General features: G+C 46.8%; 1 protein-coding gene across 2 annotated transcripts in view; it reads right to left on the reverse strand.

Moving 5' to 3' along the window:
- The window catches only part of NT5C2 (5'-nucleotidase, cytosolic II), a 64779-nt gene that overhangs the window by 14246 nt on the left and 30594 nt on the right, over window positions 1-19939 (reverse strand). For both annotated transcript variants that reach the window (XM_075612514.1, XM_075612515.1), the window contains 5 exons: window positions 14296-14413; window positions 13731-13826; window positions 9946-10037; window positions 1832-1889; window positions 1038-1131 (listed from right to left, as the gene is read on the reverse strand). In XM_075612514.1, coding sequence (XP_075468629.1) covers window positions 1038-1131; window positions 1832-1889; window positions 9946-10037; window positions 13731-13826; window positions 14296-14413 — 458 coding nt within the window. The remainder of the gene's footprint in view (window positions 1-1037; window positions 1132-1831; window positions 1890-9945; window positions 10038-13730; window positions 13827-14295; window positions 14414-19939) is intronic.

Here is a 19939-nt window from a genome sequence, read left to right on the forward strand (position 1 = left end):
TTTAACCTATAATTTATTAGAAACTTCGCAACAAATTACAAAAATAATAAATATTACTCAAAATGTTATGCAGATAAATATACAATGCAATCTACTGTACCTGAAGTGGGCGTTACAGCATAATACAGGGGGGCTCAACTCCAGTCCTCAAGCACCCCCAAGAGGTCAGGTTTTCATGATATCCCATCTTCAGTACAGGTGGCTCAATCCATCCCTGCTTCAGCACAGGTGGCTCAATCAGAGGCGCAATCTTCGACTGAGCCTCTAATTGAGCCATCTGTGCTGAAGCTGGAATATCCTGAAGACCTGATCTGTTGGGGGGGCTTGATGACTGGAGTTGAGCTCCCCTGGCATAATAGATACTGTACATTACTCTTAGAACAATGAATGTACCAAATCAGATGAGTGATACAATGATAAGGTAAATACTTCATTTCCAAGTAGTAAGTCTTACACAGAAATAGTCAATATCTCAGGTTTTATAGATTAGTAAAACATTTCCCTAGTTCACATTGGCTAAAATATATTCTAAGAAGGGCTGCCAAAAATATTAGAAAGGTGTCTGGTTTGTTAGTCAAAAGCAAGTCTCATCATTTTAATACTTCCCCAGAATAATGATCTCTTGTCCTATAGTGACGGAATCACAGGAATTTTCCAGTTCTGTGCTATTTAAAGCCGTATTTCACATACAATTGGTCACGATAACTGGAGGGCATGAATATGTGAATATGGTTTTTATGAAACAGGCTGGCATTGCAAGGTCTCCTGATGCACTGAAGTATACTGACACTCTCACGTCAAGTCTTTTCCAGCCACATGCAATTGGAAAAGCCAGGAGATCTCACAAACTTGCAGATAATTAAGGGAACTTGTTTTCAGGGGAAAAAGTATTAAAAAAATGACACCTTTACAGTACATTGTTCAGCAACCCCCTTAAACAGAGTGAGCGTACGTACAGTGCATATTTAGATCTATGTACAGAGCAACGCACTGCAGACCTGTCAATCACTGAGGGATTTAACACAGGACCTAGTTACCTTGTAGTGGACCCAATCAACAGCATCTCTGACATCCTGAAACATGCTCCGGAAATACATGAAGAGGTCTCCATCTTTAAAGCCTTTTTCACAGCTGTAACACAAAGCAATACAGAGAATGAGAAAGCCAGCATGAAGTAGGGAAGGTCACTGGGGGGGGGGGGGGGGGGGGGAGGAGTGACATAAAATGAGGACCATTCATATGTTTGATTTCACATTTTTGGCAATATATAAGCTAATAGGCGAGATTAATGCAAGTTACTGATTAAGTTACTTCTTATGTAAAACAGAGAGAGTTCATTTTGCTTTGCAAGAGCAGATAATTGCAGTTCTGTGATCTGCACTATTTGCACTATTGTATTAGCTTGTAGCTTGCACGCTTTTAAAAGGAATCACTCCTACCCACCTACTTTTGTTCTCTCCATTCTATGGACTCACGCGGTACTGACCTCTGTGTATCTGTGCTTAATGTGCATCTGTGCTGTATTTAAGATGCTTAAGATGCTTCAGTTAAATGTGGGGCCTGAACTTACTCTGTGCAATTTTCCAAAATGGAGTACAACTATTGGAGTGAATTTTGTGCCAGTCTAGCAGGGTACATGTTGTAAGTGATTTCCTTCTGGTCCTGGGGTAACCAACTCTAGTCCTCAAGAGCTACGAACAGGTCACAAAAGCAAGTATTGTTCAGCCACTTATCTAGCTTATTAGAACACGCAATATTCTGCTTGGTTCTCAGATGACTGAAGTTGGGGCACGGATGATTTGTTTTTATATTAATAAATGGGTATGCCTACCTTGTGTACCTGTCGCAATTAGTAAAGAAATCTACTAAACAAGCCAGCAGGTAGGTCTCTGTAAAAGAAAACATTAACATATTTGGGGTTACAGTTTACACAGCAATCCCTTCCAGAAGCCGATAGGAGTTTAACTCGCAATGTTATTATCTCCACCCCCCCCCCCCTCTATATCTAAAAAAAGTGTTTAAAAAATCAGTTTCCTTCATCTCTAGCATCGGAGGTTACCATGGTAATCTTTAGATCTGGGGTGGCCAACTCCAGTCCTTAAGAGCCACCAACAGGTCAGGTTTTCAGGATATCCCTGCTTCAGCACAGGTGGCTCAATCAAAGACTGTGCCACCTGTGCTGAAGCAGGGATATCCTGGAAACCTGACCTGTTGGTGGCGCTTAAGGACTGGAGTTGGCCACCCCCGCTTTAGACTGTACTGGGCTCTAGGAAGAGATCTTTTTCAACATCCTGGACACTTAATATTTCAACAGCTCATATTCTTAAAGCATCAAAGTTCAACATTTAAGGCATTCTCTGAAAGGGCAAGACCAGATCTTGTAAAGTATATATATATCATTCAAAAAAATGAAAAAGGAAAAATAATGGTGATCAGCAAGGACTGCTGTAAACTATGGTCTTCAAAATAGTAATCACTGGTCGTGGAATAACAGCAGCAAAAACCACACGATGGCAGGTTTGGTTGGGCCACAATGCTCCATTTTCTGCATTTTTTTAAAATGTAATTAAGTAGAAATAGCTGTGTTAGTCCAGTTGCGATAGTGCAGAGTAAATGACAGTACTTCAGTATTAGGTGATACTGTACCTTTTTTTATTTGGACTAACAAATGATATTATTAGACAAGGTTTCGAGAGTTCTCCTCTCTTCCTCAGGTCGGCAATACTGATTCACAAACATTCCATGAGTTTAACATCATATGCTGCAAACATATACACAGTACCAAGATCCCACAGCAAGTCACAAACATAGAACACTCAATGTTAAAGGAACATTCTGCAGCATATGCAGGACAGTCCAGTGGGACACCACTTCCCAGCCAGATCATTCCATAAATTATTTAAAAATCCAGATCCTCAAACAGAAAACATTTAAACTCAAAATGATAATGCACTAATACCAAAACAAGACAATGTGGATATAGTGTTTTTAACCCAGTACCACCATGTTTTGTTATGTTTCTCCCTGCTTCTGTGAAGTTTACAATTAACCCCTCCCCCGGCATCCCCCCCCCCTGCACATTGCTGATGGATGTAGGGTCCTGTGTCTCTCAATCCCTTTCATCCATTTATAGCCCTTTCTGTTTATTCCTTCTCTGCATCATCATTATTTAAGCCATTATTTTAAGTTTGTTATGAATTCTTTGACAAAGTGCTACCCTGCGTGAAACGCGTTAGTGGGACTGTTCGTGGTCCTCTGTTTTTATCCATGTGGAATAAAGGGGGGCGCTTTGCCCAATTTTTGCCCTTCAGCCTATGGTTTGCTTTTCATGGAGCAGTGAAACGCCTTCCTCGTTCTCTAGGTGTACAGCACATCGCGGCAGGGAGCACGCCTACACTTACCTCCATCTACAGCACATCGCGGCAGGGAGCACGCCTACACTTACCTCCATCTACAGCACATCGCGGCAGGGAGCACGCCTACACTTACCTCCAGTTCTACAGCACATCGCGGCAGGGAGCACGCCTACACTTACCTCCATCTACAGCACATCGCGGCAGGGAGCACGCCTACACTTACCTCCATCTACAGCACATCGCGGCAGGGAGCACGCCCACACTTACCTCCAGTTCTACAGCACATCGCGGCAGGGAACACGCCTACACTTACCTCCATCTACAGCACATCGCGGCAGGGAGCACGCCTACACTTACCTCCATCTACAGCACATCGCGGCAGGGAGCACGCCTACACTTACCTCCAGTTCTACAGCACATCGCGGCAGGGAGCACGCCTACACTTACCTCCAGTTCTACAGCACATCGCGGCAGGGAGCACGCCTACACTTACCTCCAGTTCTACAGCACATCGCGGCAGGGAGCACACCTACACTTACCTCCAGTTCTACAGCGCATCGCGGCAGGGAGCACGCCTACACTTACCTCCAGTTCTACAGCACATCGCGGCAGGGAGCACGCCTACACTTACCTCCATCTACAGCACATCGCGGCAGGGAGCACGCCTACACTTACCTCCATCTACAGCACATCGCGGCAGGGAGCACGCCTACACTTACCTCCAGTTCTACAGCACATCGCGGCAGGGAACACGCCTACACTTACCTCCATCTACAGCACATCGCGGCAGGGAGCACGCCTACACTTACCTCCAGTTCTACAGCACATCGCGGCAGGGAGCACGCTTACACTTACCTCCATCTACAGCACATCGCGGCAGGGAGCACGCCTACACTTACCTCCATCTACAGCACATCGCGGCAGGGAGCACGCCCACACTTACCTCCAGTTCTACAGCACATCGCGGCAGGGAACACGCCTACACTTACCTCCATCTACAGCACATCGCGGCAGGGAGCACGCCTACACTTACCTCCATCTACAGCACATCGCGGCAGGGAGCACGCCTACACTTACCTCCAGTTCTACAGCACATCGCGGCAGGGAGCACGCCTACACTTACCTCCAGTTCTACAGCACATCGCGGCAGGGAGCACGCCTACACTTACCTCCAGTTCTACAGCACATCGCGGCAGGGAGCACGCCTACACTTACCTCCATCTACAGCACATCGCGGCAGGGAGCACGCTTACACTTACCTCCAGTTCTACAGCACATCGCGGCAGGGAGCACGCCTACACTTACCTACAGTTCTACAGCACATCGCGGCAGGGAGCACGCCTACACTTACCTCCATCTACAGCACATCGCGGCAGGGAGCACGCCTACACTTACCTCCAGTTCTACAGCGCATCGCGGCAGGGAGCACGCCTACACTTACCTCCATCTACAGAACATCGCGGCAGGGAGCACGTCTACACTTACCTCCAGTTCTACAGCACATCGCGGCAGGGAGCACGTCTACACTTACCTCCATCTACAGCACATCGCGGCAGGGAGCACGCCTACACTTACCTCCAGTTCTAAAGCGCATCGCGGCAGGGAGCACGCCTACACTTACCTCCATCTACAGCACATCGCGGCAGGGAGCACGCCTACACTTACCTCCAGTTCTAAAGCGCATCGCGGCAGGGAGCACGCCTACACTTACCTCCATCTACAGCACATCGCGGCAGGGAGCACGCCTACACTTACCTCCATCTACAGCACATCGCGGCAGGGAGCACGCCTACACTTACCTCCAGTTCTACAGCACATCGCAGCAGGGAGCACGCCTACACTTACCTCCAGTTCTAAAGCGCATCGCGGCAGGGAGCACACCTACACTTACCTCCAGGTCTACAGCACATCGCGGCAGGGAGCACGCCTACACTTACCTCCATCTACAGCACATCGCGGCAGGGAGCACGCCTACACTTACCTCCAGTTCTACAGCGCATCGCGGCAGGGAGCACGCCTACACTTACCTCCAGGTCTACATCACATCGCGGCAGGGAGCACACCTACTTACCTCCAGTTCTACAGCACATCGCGGCAGGGAGCACGCCTACACTTACCTCCAGGTCTACAGCACATCACGGCAGGGAGCACGCCTACACTTACCTCCAGTTCTACAGCACATCGCGGCAGGGAGCACGCCTACACTTACCTCCAGTTCTACAGCGCATCGCGGCAGGGAGCACGCCTACACTTACCTCCAGGTCTACATCACATCGCGGCAGGGAGCACACCTACTTACCTCCAGTTCTACAGCACATCGCGGCAGGGAGCACGCCTACACTTACCTCCAGTTCTACAGCACATCGCGGCAGGGAGCACGCCACACTTACCTCCAGTTCTACAGCGCATCGCGGCAGGGAGCACGCCTACTTACCTCCAGTTCTACAGCGCATCGCGGCAGGGAGCACGCCTACACTTACCTCCAGTTCTACAGCACATCGCGGCAGGGAGCAAGCCTACACTTACCTCCAGTTCTACAGCACATCGCGGCAGGGAGCACGCCTACACTTACCTCCATCTACAGCACATCGCGGCAGGGAGCACGCCTACACTTACCTCCAGTTCTACAGCACATCGCGGCAGGGCGCACGCCTACACTTACCTCCAGTTCTACAGCACATCGCGGCAGGGAGCACGCCTACACTTACCTCCAGTTCTACAGAACATCGCGGCAGGGAGCACGCCTACACTTACCTCCAGTTCTACAGAACATCGCGGCAGGGAGCACACCTACACTTACCTCCAGTTCTATAGCACATCGCGGCAGGGAGCACGCCTACACTTACCTCCATCTACAGCACATCGCGGCAGGGAGCACGCCTACACTTACCTCCATCTACAGCACATCGCGGCAGGGAGCACGCCTACACTTACCTCCAGTTCTACAGCACATCGCGGCAGGGAGCACGCCTACACTTACCTCCAGTTCTACAGCACATCGCGGCAGGGAGCACGCCTACACTTACCTCCAGTTCTAGAGTACATCGCGGCAGGGAGCACGCCTACACTTACCTCCAGTTCTACAGCACATCGCGGCAGGGAGCACGCCTACACTTACCTCCAGTTCTACAGCACATCGCGGCAGGGAGCACGCCTACACTTACCTCCATCTACAGCACATCGCGGCAGGGAGCACGCCTACACTTACCTCCATCTACAGCACATCGCGGCAGGGAGCACGCCTACACTTACCTCCATCTACAGCACATCGCGGCAGGGAGCACGCCTACACTTACCTCCATCTACAGCACATCGCGGCAGGGAGCACGCCTACACTTACCTCCAGTTCTAGAGTACATCGCGGCAGGGAGCACGCCTACACTTACCTCCAGGTCTACAGCACATCGCGGCAGGGAGCACGCCTACACTTACCTCCATCTACAGCACATCGCGGCAGGGAGCACGCCTACACTTACCTCCATCTACAGCACATCGCGGCAGGGAGCACGCCTACACTTACCTCCATCTACAGCACATCGCGGCAGGGAGCACGCCTACACTTACCTCCATCTACAGCACATCGCGGCAGGGAGCACGCCTACACTTACCTCCAGTTCTACAGCACATCGCGGCAGGGAGCATACCTACACTTACCTCCAGTTCTATAGCACATCGCGGCAGGGAGCACGCCTACACTTACCTCCATCTACAGCACATCGCGGCAGGGAGCACGCCTACACTTACCTCCATCTACAGCACATCGCGGCAGGGAGCACACCTACACTTACCTCCAGTTCTAGAGCACATCGCGGCAGGGAGCACGCCTACACTTACCTCCAGTTCTACAGCACATCGCGGCAGGGAGCACGCCTACACTTACCTCCAGTTCTACAGCACATCGCGGCAGGGAGCACGCCTACACTTACCTCCATCTACAGCACATCGCGGCAGGGAGCACGCTTACACTTACCTCCAGTTCTACAGCACATCGCGGCAGGGCGCACGCCTACACTTACCTCCAGTTCTACAGCACATCGCGGCAGGGAGCACGCCTACACTTACCTCCATCTACAGCACATCGCGGCAGGGAGCACGCCTACACTTACCTCCATCTACAGCACATCGCGGCAGGGAGCACGCCTACACTTACCTCCAGTTCTACAGCACATCGCGGCAGGGAGCACGCCTACACTTACCTCCAGTTCTACAGCACATCGTGGCAGGGAGCACGCCTACACTTACCTCCATCTACAGCACATCACGGCAGGGAGCACGCCTACACTTACCTCCATCTACAGCACATCGCGGCAGGGAGCACGCCACACTTACCTCCATCTACAGCACATCGCGGCAGGGAGCACGCCTACACTTACCTCCAGTTCTACAGCACATCGCGGCAGGGAGCACGCCTACACTTACCTCCAGTTCTACAGCACATCGCGGCAGGGAGCACGCCTACTTACCTCCAGTTCTACAGCACATCGCGGCAGGGAGCACGCCTTCACTTACCTCCATCTACAGCACATCGCGGCAGGGAGCACGCCTACACTTACCTCCAGTTCTACAGCACATCGCGGCAGGGAGCACGCCTACACTTACCTCCAGTTCTACAGCACATCGCGGCAGGGAGCACGCCTACACTTACCTCCAGTTCTACAGCACATCGCGGCAGGGAGCACGCCTACACTTACCTCCAGTTCTACAGCACATCGCGGCAGGGAGCACGCCTACACTTACCTCCAGGTCTACAGCACATCGCGGCAGGGAGCACGCCACACTTACCTCCAGGTCTACAGCACATCGCGGCAGGGAGCACGCCTACACTTACCTCCATCTACAGCACATCGCGGCAGGGAGCACGCCTACACTTACCTCCATCTACAGCACATCGCGGCAGGGAGCACGCCTACACTTACCTCCATCTACAGCACATCGCGGCAGGGAGCACGCCTACACTTACCTCCAGTTCTACAGCACATCACGGCAGGGAGCACGCCTACACTTACCTCCAGTTCTACAGCACATCGCGGCAGGGAGCACGCCTACACTTACCTCCATCTACAGCACATCGCGGCAGGGAGCACGCCTACACTTACCTCCAGTTCTACAGCACATCGCGGCAGGGAGCACACCTACACTTACCTCCAGGTCTACAGCACATCGCGGCAGGGAGCACGCCTACACTTACCTCCATCTACAGCACATCGCGGCAGGGAGCACGCCTACACTTACCTCCATCTACAGCACATCGCGGCAGGGAGCACGCCTACACTTACCTCCAGTTCTACAGCACATCGCGGCAGGGAGCACGCCTACACTTACCTCCAGGTCTACAGCACATCACGGCAGGGAGCACGCCTACACTTACCTCCAGTTCTACAGCACATCGCGGCAGGGAGCACGCCTACACTTACCTCCAGTTCTACAGCGCATCGCGGCAGGGAGCACGCCTACACTTACCTCCAGTTCTACAGCACATCGCGGCAGGGAGCACGCCTACACTTACCTCCAGTTCTACAGCGCATCGCGGCAGGGAGCACGCCTACACTTACCTCCAGTTCTACAGCACATCGCGGCAGGGAGCACGCCTACACTTACCTCCAGTTCTACAGCACATCGCGGCAGGGAGCACGCCTACACTTACCTCCAGTGGCCAACTATTCCGTGAGTTGTATATTTCTTCTTTTCAACCAAGTGATATGGGAATTTGGGTTGCTGTAGTGGTGTGTACATGGGCGACTACGAGACAGGACTACTCAGGCGGCTTGTGCAGTCCTGTTCACATTTACGCCAGGGCCAGCCATATACCTAGGCAACCCCCGATATCTTTCATCTCAGTCACCTAGCGGGTCTTATTAATATCATTGACTATATGCTTCAAGGGGTAGCCACACAAAAAGAGGTAACATAAAATTCCTTTGATGAACATTGAAATTCAAATATATGCTTTATTCTTAATGCTGTGGATCTTGTTAGCATCGACCTTTGGATTCATAACCATACGACACGAATACTGAAGCACTCATTTACTTTGCACATAAAATGTAAGAAAGACTTTGTGATTCAAATTGTTAACCAGAGAAATTTATGCCACTGCAGATTTGGCAGATTTTTTGGCCGCAAATATAATATAAAAAAAGGGACACAGACACGCAACCTTAATCCTCCTACTGCCATTCCCACAATCACAAGCCGACGCCTGGCGCAAAGCTTGGAACAAAGACCTTGATATGTTGACGCATAAAGAAGTGAGACAAACTTCATGCAATATATGTCAATTTTGTTCCAAACTTGTCTTTATATTTCACCCCATTCTTTTAAGTAATTATCAGTCAATAGGGAGAAAATATTGCACATTTCTATGTGCCTATAAAACATATATCACGCTATGAGCCATTTTTACTAAGCAGTCTTCTGTCGTGAGACTCCTTCCAGCCCATCAGCATGAAAGGGTCTTCAGGCGCCAGGAAACTCTCAGCAAATCAAATTGCTAAGCAAAACAACTAAGGAAACCACGAAAAAAACGAAGAAGAAAAAAAAAACAATGACCATTAATAAGAATTAAACCAAACACATTTGGGAGTCTTACCTGGTAAATTGAACAAGGTGTTGAGGATATAAAACCGGTCTGTGTCATCTCGCTGGATGAATTTATTTGGGTATTGTTCTCTTGTTTCTGGTCTATGGTAAAAGAGCAGATTTTTTTGTTCGTGTCATATAGCGTATGTACTTGATAGTGATAAAAGACAACATTTTTACACTTTAATCCCAACATGACGTGTGGAATAATGAAGTATTTTGACTCTAAACATTCAATTATGCCTTTTACTTGCAAGATATGACCACTTTCTAACCGCAGGGCTTCATGGTAGCTACACATGGCTTCGTAAACTCATTCACTTCAAGCCATAGATTACCATCCTGTAGTAAATGAGGCCAACCACATCATTCTCCACTAGAAATTAAGCTGAAAGTAATTGGTATACCTAAAAATATAAAGCAGTAGGTGATGTTTGAGAATCTCTGTACTGTAATACAGTATGCACACATAAGCTACAAATGTTTCTCCAAGCGGGCAGAGAATTGTAATGCCACAAGAAGGATAATGTGTCCTGGGTCTGATCACCGAGTATCGGTTACATGCAAGGCAAATCATAATAAATTAAACTCCTCTTCTACATTCACGTTTCCTTAACAGAACTTCTGCAGAAAGAGGACAGAAAATCCACATTTATGGGCTAATTGTTCTTTGTTCAGGGGAAACGGACCACACAGGTCTGAGGGAGAAGGAGCAGCTCAGTGAGTAAAGATGCTGACTCTGTAAATAACAGTTTGAATCATGGGGACCTGGTTCAAATCTCGGTTTCAGCTCATTGTGACCTTGGGCAATTCACTTTATCTACCTGTGCCTCAGGTACCATAAACACAGATTGTAAGCTCATCTGGGCAGGGACTGTGAAAATGCTATGTGCTGCGTACCGCACGCTATACTGTAATTGTGAAGCGCTTTGAGTCCCATTGGGAGAATAACGCTATATGAAATAAAGTTATTATTATTAAATGGAAGCGATACCAGTATCGTCACAGATAAGTATCTCAGGAACCGCGGAGTCACGGGTAAGGCTGCCAGGTGGCTTCTCCAAAAATACAGGACAAAATGGTGCTTTCACACACACAAAAACACTCCCCTCTCTCACTTCCCTCTGCTCTGTGCTGTTTCCTTCTCTCCTTGGTCCCACACCCAGGGCTCCTGAGATTTCCTCCTGATTGGCTATATTACCCAGCAGCAGCCAATCAAGATGGAGGAAGCTGCCCAGTCCCCTAGCAACAACCCTGCTCTCTCCCTGCTTGGGGAAATCCCGCGGCCCTCCATGCCGGCCAGGTCACTATGTCCAGAGAGGTAAAAGGTAATACCGGGGACACATATATCCAGTATTACCTTAAAAAAAATTACTGGACAGTGTGTCCAAATACAGACAGTCTGGTTCAATACTGGACACCTGGCAACCCTAGTCCCAGGAGCTACAAATAGGGGGTTCAGCACCTGTCCCCATCCTGTAACAAAAAGGGGGGAGGGGGAGTAAGGTGGGAATGCTGCTATAAACAATGCTTCTTTTTCTCTACTATAAAACAAGGATCTAAATATTGACTTCTATGTACGGGCATAGAGCCAAAGAGAACATATTTGGCGTTTCCCCCAGAGAGAGTACAATGCTGTACTCATAACACAGCCTAGTCTTACAGTTAATGTTGATTACAAAACAACAGCCACAAAATCATATTGTGGTTTAGCAATGAGTTACTGTTCCCGTTTTTAACAAGCACCACAGTTCAAAGAAAAAGAAACTGGCCTGCCTAGAATATCTGCACATGCACTAATACTGTTAATGTAGCAGAGTGACTAGTTAGGAAGAAAAAGCTTAACCAGAAACTACCTTTGTACATGGCTCAAAACCGCAGAGTAATAAAATAATCATATGCTTCGTCGTGATGCCGACACAACCAAACGCAGTTTGACTTATTACCATATGCAAAAAGAGGACAATGGTGACAAAGGTAAATACCCTGATGTATTGTCCGTAAACAATGGGAAGCTTTACAGAGCTACAAAGCATGACTGCAGTATGAGAGGCCCATCTGTTTGTTACATGAGAGCTCGCACCATAGCATGCCCGGACGTCATTCTTCACCACTCTGCACACTGTGCTGCTATCTTCAAACCCATCACTGCCATCTTCCCAGCCACCACTGCCATCTTCCCAGCCACCACTGCCATCTTCCCAGCCACCACTGCCATCTTCCCAGCCACCACTGCCATCTTCCCAGCCACCACTGCCATCTTCCCAGCCACCACTGCCATCTTCCCAGCCACCACTGCCATCTTCCCAGCCACCACTGCCATCTTCCCAGCCACCACTGCCATCTTCCCAGCCACCACTGCCATCTTCCCAGCCACCACTGCTATCTGCCCAGCCACCACTGCCATCTTCCCAGCCACCACTGCCATCTTCCCAGCCACCACTGCCATCTTCCCAGCCACCACTGCCATCTTCCCAGCCACCACTGCCATCTTCCCAGCCACCACTGCCATCTTCCCAGCCACCACTGCCATCTTCCCAGCTACCACTGCTATCTTCCCAGCCACCACTGCCATCTTCCCAGCCACCACTGCCATCTTCCCAGCCACCACTGCCATCTTCCCAGCCACCACTGCCATCTTCCCTCAAACCACTGCCATCTTCCCTCAAACCACTGCCATCTTCCCTCAAACCACTGCCATCTTCCCAGCCACCACTGCCATCTTCCCAGCCACCACTGCCATCTTCCCAGCCACCACTGCCATCTTCCCAGCCACCACTGCCATCTTCCCAGCCACCACTGCCATCTTCCCAGCCACCACTGCCATCTTCCCTCAAACCACTGCCACCTACCTACCCACCCACCTTCTCCCCCACTACTGATAGTCTCAAACAAAATGCACCAAAAACAATATTTTATAATTAAACTGAATTTGCTGGAATGTAAACAATTATTAGGAATGAATACTTACCAATAACAGCTCCTTGCATGTGAAAATGTGAAACCTCAAATTTCCCTGCAGGTAATAGCATTATAACCAGAAATGTACCAATAATAAACAACAACAACAAAAGATTCCCAGGAGCTGCACTAGCGAACGTTTAGCTCCATCACGTCAGGGAGCGAAGCTCCCGCAGTGCAGACAGCACAGGTGTGTGAGTCGGAGCACGGAGAAAGTTACTGGAAGCTTTTGAATTCCAGATAATTTTTTATATTATCCAACAAATCCATTTGTGATGCAATTTCATATATAAAAGTGGATGTGAATGCGTTCAATAAAGGAAAAGGAAACTTTCAGAGGATAATTTACGTTGGAGAAGTCAACTCCAGTCCTCAAGAGCTACCACCAGGTCAGGTTTTCAGGATATCCCTGCTTCAGCACAGGTGGCTCAGTCTTCGATTAAGCCTCTGAGCCACCTGAGCTGAAGCAGGGATATCCTGAACACCTGACCTGTTGGTCGCTCGAGGACTGGAGTTGCCTTCCTCTGGATCAATAAGTAAGTATAGATATAGGATAAAGTATCTGTTGTCTAAATTTAGCATAGGTTGAACTTGATGGACGTACGTCTTTTTTCAACCTCATCTACTATGTAACTATGTAACTATGTACTACTGATTAACATTTTTTACGCATCTATTTTCACTCAAGCACAGTTTTCTAGTAGGATACTTAACACTGGAGTTGTTCAATGCTCTTTAAAGTCCCACATACATGGAGTAGGCCACTCACTTGCCTTTCATTAGTCACCAACATGATTATTTTCAGCAAAGGATGAAAAGGATTTCGGTACTTACACTCTCATGAAGTTAAACCCATGTGCGCAGACAAGAATATTCCCATATGAATCGACTTTCAACAGATTTCCAAATGTGGTATCAAATACCAAGCCCCTATGGGAAAGTCATAAACTACATGAGCAGGATTGTCTGAAACATTTCAGTGAAGATACAAATACACAAAAATACTAGCACAGAAAGTTAAATATCTGGGTTTTCACTTCCTCTGCTGTAAGGGCCTGGAGCACATGGCTTTGCAAAGCGCTTGCATTGTGTGGTACAACATGGAAGAGTAGACATAACAATATATACATCTTGTGCTGAATAGGAAACAAGCCAAAATATAGCGATTTATATTTGCCTTTTAATCCTGATTTGAATTAAAACACTTCACAGAATAATTTTGTCTGAGTTTGACTTCCTCTACTGTATGCTGCAGTGGGATACTGGAGTGATGGATAGCAACAATATGGCATATCTTTTATCACACAGAGATACTTGGGGAAGAGTTCTAGTTGAATAAATCTAGTCCTAAGGTAAACCTGGGCAATAAACTTATTGTCGTTAAATACAATATCCTCACCTGGTGGGGAATGTGGGGTCATAGACAAAACTTTGAAGCTCTTGAGGGTAGCCAATAGATACCAATCTTTCAACCGTCAGGTCAAAGCCAAGAGATTCATACTCTGGGGACTTGTATACTGAAAAAGAAAGAAATACATAGCAAGTGGAGAAAAACAGAAACACAAAAAAGACAGAGACGGGTGGAATTAAAAAAACAGAAGCAGGTATACTCAATGAATAGTCATTACATATACCGAATTTGCCCAATCATTGGGTGGCCCCCTAATTTTAGTATTAGCTGGAAAGAAAAAAGCACACACACACACAAAATGCTGCTACACACAAACAGCACACACCACACACACAGTTTCTTTGTCTCTCTCTCCGTATGTGTGTCTATCTCTCTCGGTTTCAGGTTTCTGCCACAAGCAACATGGCTGTTCAGACCCCCAAGGTGGAGCTTCTCCCGTTTTATCCTTTACCCTCCAACCTCATACATCCAACTGCCGATTGGCTCACAAAGTGGGCGGGCCCAATTATAAGGCACATACGTACTTTTCAACTTCACTTTATTGAACAAAAAAAACCTTGCCTTATAAAATCAGGCAAAGCCGGTATTACATTTTTTAATTTTCCGCTTAGTAAAAATTAGAGTATCCACTGCCCTTACCATGTGGCATTTTCTCAGGCACAAAGTAAAGGTTATTTGTTTAATGCGTAGGATGAAAGCTGTGCCCCCCTTTATTTTGAAGAGCACTCCTCTCAACGCTAGCTTATTAAAACCTACACTGGAATATTAAAAAAAGCTTGTGACAAACTCATCATGTTTCTTTAAAAAAAAAAAAAAAAAAGATACATTTGCAATTCAGGCAGCAAGATACTTTCTGTTTTATGTAAACACATAAGGGTCATGCTGCACGGGTATATAGTAAATAGGTACTTCAAAGAGTATAGGAAATTATGTTTTTTATTGTAATTGAAACAGAACAGCCCAGCCCTGGCCTGCAGCTTCAAGCCTCATTTACATGTGCTTGGCGCGTAGGAAAATTACTCCAGTTACTTGAGTGCAGTCCAAGATCAACACCTCTTTAAATTAGTACTGAAGTGAATGTTCCATTTCAAGAGCCCTCAACACCCGCAGTGCAGGCACTGTGAGATCTGAGCAGTGGATAGCAGCATTATTTTACTCTTAACATAACACACAGTTTTCCTCCATATTTTCGTTATTTTTTTAATACTGTCTTGCTCTGCCCTGGGGCGATTTCAAATTTTGAAAAGTGTGGCAACGATCCAAAGAACACAGGGATGTATTTTAGGCGACCTTGGTTACAAAGAGTCAAATTCTTCAGCTGTTGTCATAGTTTGCAATATTCTTGTTGTTTGACAAAGGGAGGAGAGAAATAAGAGACAAAACTGCATCCAATGTGTGGCAAACCATACAGAAGAATTGTTTCATGTGAAAATAAAGAACATAAAAAGTTCCAAACGTCAACTGTTTTTAACCACAAAGAGAAGTCAGGATGTAGAATTTAGGGATCTGAGAAATGGACAGACTTTTTAAATGGCAGGTGTCCATTGTATGGGACTCCAATACTGAAAAAATTAAATAGCAGGATTCATATGTAGTACTAGTCTGTCTGAGTAGGCATAACATTGTCACGCATTTTGCATTGAGACCGGTACTATGACTATTCCCAATGTGGTTGCACAGCTAACAAAACCTATATATGTCAGCCAGTGCATTGAGTTCCATTAGCCAGCAACAGAAAAGAGAAAATGTATTCAGCTTGCCGTCATTTTCTTTTCCTGTACTCCACGAATGGCAGTGGTTATCGAATGGGACAGCAGTAGGTCAGGAAACTCTTCTGCAGGTACTTGTACACAAGGCCTCCCCCTCTACCTGCAGAAAGGTCTTGGGTTTCCCCCTAAAGCTAACACACATTAGTACAGGAAGGGTACGATCTACCCATTGTCATTAATGGAGCACAGGAAAATACATTTACGGTAAGCTCAATACATTTTCTCTATTGCTGTTCCCCACATAGCACTGGGTACCGCATGGGGCATACCAAAGAAAAGGAAGTCTGAGGCAGTAAAGAAAACAAACAATATGAACTTCAACCATTAAGATACAATGGCTTGCAGAGCTTTTTTTTACCCAAGCTTGCTTCAGCTGAGGCCTGAACGGTCAATTTGTAATATTTAACAAGTGTGTGAAACGGAGACCACTCTGCTACTTTGCATATCTGCATTGGAGATGCTTGTGCTTTAGAAGCCCCTGAAATAAAGAGTGCTTTAATTGAATGTGCCTTCCTGCCCTGTGGGGTCTGTTTATTCTCAAGATCGTATGGTATATTGATGCACAGTCGATCCACTGAGATATACTTGTCCTTGAGGCTTGCTTCCCCCTTTTAGGTCCCTCTGGGAGTATAAACAGCCGGTCAGATATTCAGAAATCTTCAACTCTAAATATGTTTTCAACATCTTACTACATCCAAGTTAATGCAGCCTCCTCTCTTTAGAATTATCCAGATTTGGGCAAAAAGGAAGGAATAATTATCTTCTGATTCAGATGCAAAGGTGAAACGACCTTCGGAAGGAAATGGAAGACCAGTCTTAGGACGTCTTTATCTTGGTATAATGCAAGGGGGGGTTCCTTACGAGAGAGAGCCTGGAGTTCTCCCACGCTTCTTGCCAATGTGATTGCAATAAAAAAAAAATCATCTATTTCTCCGCCCCTGCAGAAGGAGCACACTTTTTCCTCCGAACACTTTAGATATTATTGCGTTTAATTTTCGGCGGAACAAATATTCGTCCTCAAAAGGCAAGAAACACAAATTGTTCTTTGGAGGTAGAATCTGCTACCCAATGCTCTTCTGGTCACTACCGAAAGTGGCACACCTCTCACGAACTACATAGACTAACTACATCCAATGGTGCATCTGCGATATCTGTTGACAATTTAATCTTCGCAAGGGCATTCAGGATGGAAGTTCTCTCTCCAATGCCATATCTGCATGGCTCTGGAAAGCGATGCTGTAACTTACATGCCAGGCTGGCAGCTAAAAAGAACTTCAAGACACTTTCCATCCTTCGATCCATAGCATCATGGAATGACACCGCATCATGTACAGGCAATGTGGTCTTCATTGCAATCCTAGTAATTGCTGAGTCGACCTTTGGAGGCGTTTCCCAACTCTCGACTTCCTTATCTGAAAGAGGATACATCCTTGTAAACCTCTTGAGGGTTACCAACTTTTATTTGGCCAACTCCACTCAGTCTCCATCATCTCCTTTATGTTGAGTAAAACATCTCATCCTCTTCTGCAAGCTGCTAAACAGCTCATCCTTCTTCATGTTTTCCGAATCTTCCAACTCCAGTACTTTCCTCATTGTTTTAATTAGGAGATCCACTAGATCCAAAATAAAAAATCGGAATCTTCAGTTATTGCCTACTGTTCTGAAGAATGCCAATGTTCTCCTTCAGGGTCCTGTTGGAACACATCAAACAGGGATTCCACGTTCTTATCTAGGCTCGTTTGGGACATCGACTACTTATGGGGCTGCTTGTTTACCACTGACTCCAAGCTCTGAGACATCTCCGCCATCAATCACAGAAAACTGGACATCTGATTAATAAGCTCTATCGCGTCTGACTTCAGACAATATTCGCTTCCAGAGCTGGTTTGTTACACGTCACATAGCTTCTGGGTTTTTTGGTATCTTTTTCATGTGAAGAAACGCCTCTGTAGCTGTTTGAGGTACCTTCTTCCGGATGACCCCCGGAGCTACTGTTGTAGATAAATAAATATCTTGATTCCACTGACAAGCACTCTCTTTGTAACATACTAAACTAGAAGATTTGAGCAGCAACCTTTTATATGATCCAGCTTCCACACTCATCTTAAAATAAATTCAATAGCTCCCAGAGACTGCAAAAACACCCCAGCACATCCAGGCGCCATTGTAGGTATTGTCACTATAAATACGCACTGCTGAGTCAATGAAGCACCGTCACGAATATGACATCACAGGATCAGGCCGCTTGCACTCCCGATGCCAAACAAGGCTTACGTGGCCCACCGCAGGCATGCGTTCCACCGCTCGCATTCCACCGCTCGCAATCCACACCGCCTCTGCAGTTGAGCCCAGGGCAAGCTGTTCCAGACAACACATCTGCCGGAGCTTCAGGGAGGCTGACAACCCCCGGATTGAACTGCTCCAGCTGTGATACAGGTAATTCATGATTTAATAGCTTGTAGAACAGGAGCAAGACTATTCCACAGGAAGTGGTAGGGCCTTTTATACCAGTACCTGCAGAAGAGTTTCCTGTCCTACTGCACTGAGGGAAGGTACTATCCCATTCAGTACCCACTGTCAAGTGGGGAACAGGAAAGTTCTATATTAAGCTGCAGAGTGCTAGAAGCGGTGGAAACGGTCCTCACAGAATGCCAAGATGGCAGTGCGGTAAAATTATATCTACTGAGGCTTCTACTTGCCAAGTTTATCCAACGCATATACTTACATTTCAAAATGTCTGTTGGAGTCTCAGGGGTAGCTACACAAACAAAAGTGGCAACAACGCAATTGAACATCCAGCCCCTCAATGCCATCAAAACCTACAGCTAAACCATAAGTACCTTTTTTCATTCAATCTTGCCCACCAAGGATAAAAAGTGAAATGTCTTGACACCTTGGTAAACCACAAATGCTCACTTCCTCCCTAGAGGCGTGCAAGTGAGAAATGGCCAGATGGGTGGGTGCAGGTGAGAAATCGCCAGAGGGGTGCAGGTGAGAAATCGCCAGAGGCGTGCAGGTGAGAAATCCAGGCAGCACTACAGTACTGTGATAATCTCAATGAGAAGAAGTATTAGCTTAAGTGCAGAATGTATCATCACACAGCTTTTTTTTCTAATTAAACTAACATACACCTCAGTCTGTTTGGATATGAAGCTTATTTTTATTTTTTATTTTACAGTTCCATGAGGTAACACAGTCATGCTTAGGGATTCTATCAATGGTAAGGCTAATACTTCCCTAGACACTAACACAGGGGTGAGCAACTTCAGTCCTCAAGGACTACAAACAGGTCAGGTTTCCAGGATATCCCTGCTTCAGCACAGGTGGCTCAGTCAACTGTGCCACTGATTGAGCCACCTGTGCTGAAGCAGGGATATCCTGAAACCCTGTCCTGTTGGTGACCCTTGAGGGCTACAGTTGTCCACCTCTGCACTAACCCCAACACTGTTAGATTGTGAAAGTGGCACAACATTGACACAAAATACTTTTGCAAAAGAAGACATGTATCTAAAACTGAAGAGAAAAATAACAGCATTACAGATTGCTGTTTTAAAATCAATATAATAGCAAAAATGACTGTTTGGGAGCTTGATACAGAGTTGATCAAATACTTTAGATCACAAACTAATGGAATAACACCAAGAAAACTGCAAAAGTAGAATTTTGTTATGGCTTAGTTTTGCTTGCAATTTACCGATTTATTGCTCACTGCTACATAAATAATGCTTTGCTGTGGTGTTGTTACCCTTATAATAACAGGCAGTCTGAGAAAAATATCTTCAGTGTGTCCAGGTCTCACATGTAAAAAATGCAAAGGTCATGATGAGTGACCATGTTCTGTACTGCGGATCACATACAAAATC

Source organism: Ascaphus truei, chromosome 8, assembly GCF_040206685.1.
Source record: "Ascaphus truei isolate aAscTru1 chromosome 8, aAscTru1.hap1, whole genome shotgun sequence".
Classification (NCBI taxonomy): Eukaryota; Metazoa; Chordata; class Amphibia; order Anura; family Ascaphidae; genus Ascaphus; species Ascaphus truei.